This window comes from Puntigrus tetrazona, chromosome 4 (assembly GCF_018831695.1).
Source record: "Puntigrus tetrazona isolate hp1 chromosome 4, ASM1883169v1, whole genome shotgun sequence".
Lineage (NCBI taxonomy): Eukaryota > Metazoa > Chordata > Actinopteri > Cypriniformes > Cyprinidae > Puntigrus > Puntigrus tetrazona.
Genome location: NC_056702.1, coordinates 14808519 through 14809666, shown reverse-complemented (window position 1 = coordinate 14809666; position 1148 = coordinate 14808519). Strand labels below are relative to the sequence as shown.

The window sequence follows — 1148 nt, the reverse complement described above, 5'->3', positions numbered from 1 at the left end:
TATAATTATTTTTATTTTTTTAAATTTTGGAGTGAATCCTGACCTAGACATGTTCTCCGTAATATTCTGTCTGGTCAGTGTACGTAGACGGCCAGTAAAAGCCTAATCAGATCATCGCCCGTCTCTGCTGACTTGTTTCCATCGGGCATCTTCTTAAGGATTAACCCCGAATGCGCCGGTTCACGTTGCCCGTTCACGTGGCCGCCTGCCAACAGACGTCTGTAACCCATTGAGAAAAAAAAACATCCGCGTACTTTCTCTCCGACAGGAATTACCTCCATAAATAACACGACGAAACAGAAATACGCAAAACGTTGAACGCCAGCCTGATGCATACGTTTCGTTGCCGTTGCCGTTCCCGTGAAACGTCAGACTTGTGCTGAAACGTTTACTTCTCTCTGTATTTATGTGTCTGTGTGCGTAAGGGAAAGTGAGACTTATCTGCGCCTGACCCGGTTAACGTCTCTCCGCCGGCGGCGTGGAATGCGCGCGCGCATTTAAGTGCGGTAAATGTTTAGTTTAGAAAGCGCGTCTGCGCGCACGCGACCCCGGCGCGCGGCCCGGACCGTGATTGGCTGGCGGGGAGGGTCGCCAACATGCCTGAGAAATCACGCGGAGCGAGGGAAATAGAAAAAGTGCGTCCCCATGATTCTGTGTATGTGACTTTTTTTCAGTGATATGTGATTGTGTGTGTGTGTTTTTTTTTTTTTGTTGTTGTTGTTGTTGTTTTTAGCACGCGGAGGCCCCCACCTGGCGAACCCCCCGACAGTGATAGTGATGGTAGGGCTCCCCGCTCGGGGCAAAACCTACATTTCAAGAAAACTCACACGCTACCTCAACTGGATTGGGATTCCCACAAAAGGTACAAAAAAAGAGCGAGCGAAGTTAAATAAACAAGATATTTTGCGTTATGTATTATTGGAATTATTACACGCGTTTTGCATGAATTGTTGTGTGTGTGTATTTTTTTTTAGTTTTTAACGTCGGAGAGTATCGACGAGAGGCTGTGAAACACTACAGCTCTTATGATTTCTTCAAATCGGACAATGAGGATGCTGTAAAAATCCGACAGTAAGTTGTGTGCCTGAACTACACAATGCGTCATATGAAAATAATGTATGAAATAATTCATCTTTTTTTTTTTTTTT

General features: G+C 45.2%; 1 protein-coding gene across 1 annotated transcript in view; it reads left to right on the top strand.

The window, feature by feature from the left end:
- Positions 1-1124, top strand: part of LOC122342642 (6-phosphofructo-2-kinase/fructose-2,6-bisphosphatase 3-like) — a 2169-nt gene extending 1045 nt beyond the window's left edge. Inside the window, exons 2-3 of the mRNA XM_043236612.1 lie at positions 734-862; positions 975-1124. Coding sequence (XP_043092547.1) covers positions 734-862; positions 975-1075 — 230 coding nt within the window. The 3' untranslated portion in view covers positions 1076-1124. The remainder of the gene's footprint in view (positions 1-733; positions 863-974) is intronic.
- The last annotated feature ends 24 nt before the right edge of the window (positions 1125-1148 follow it).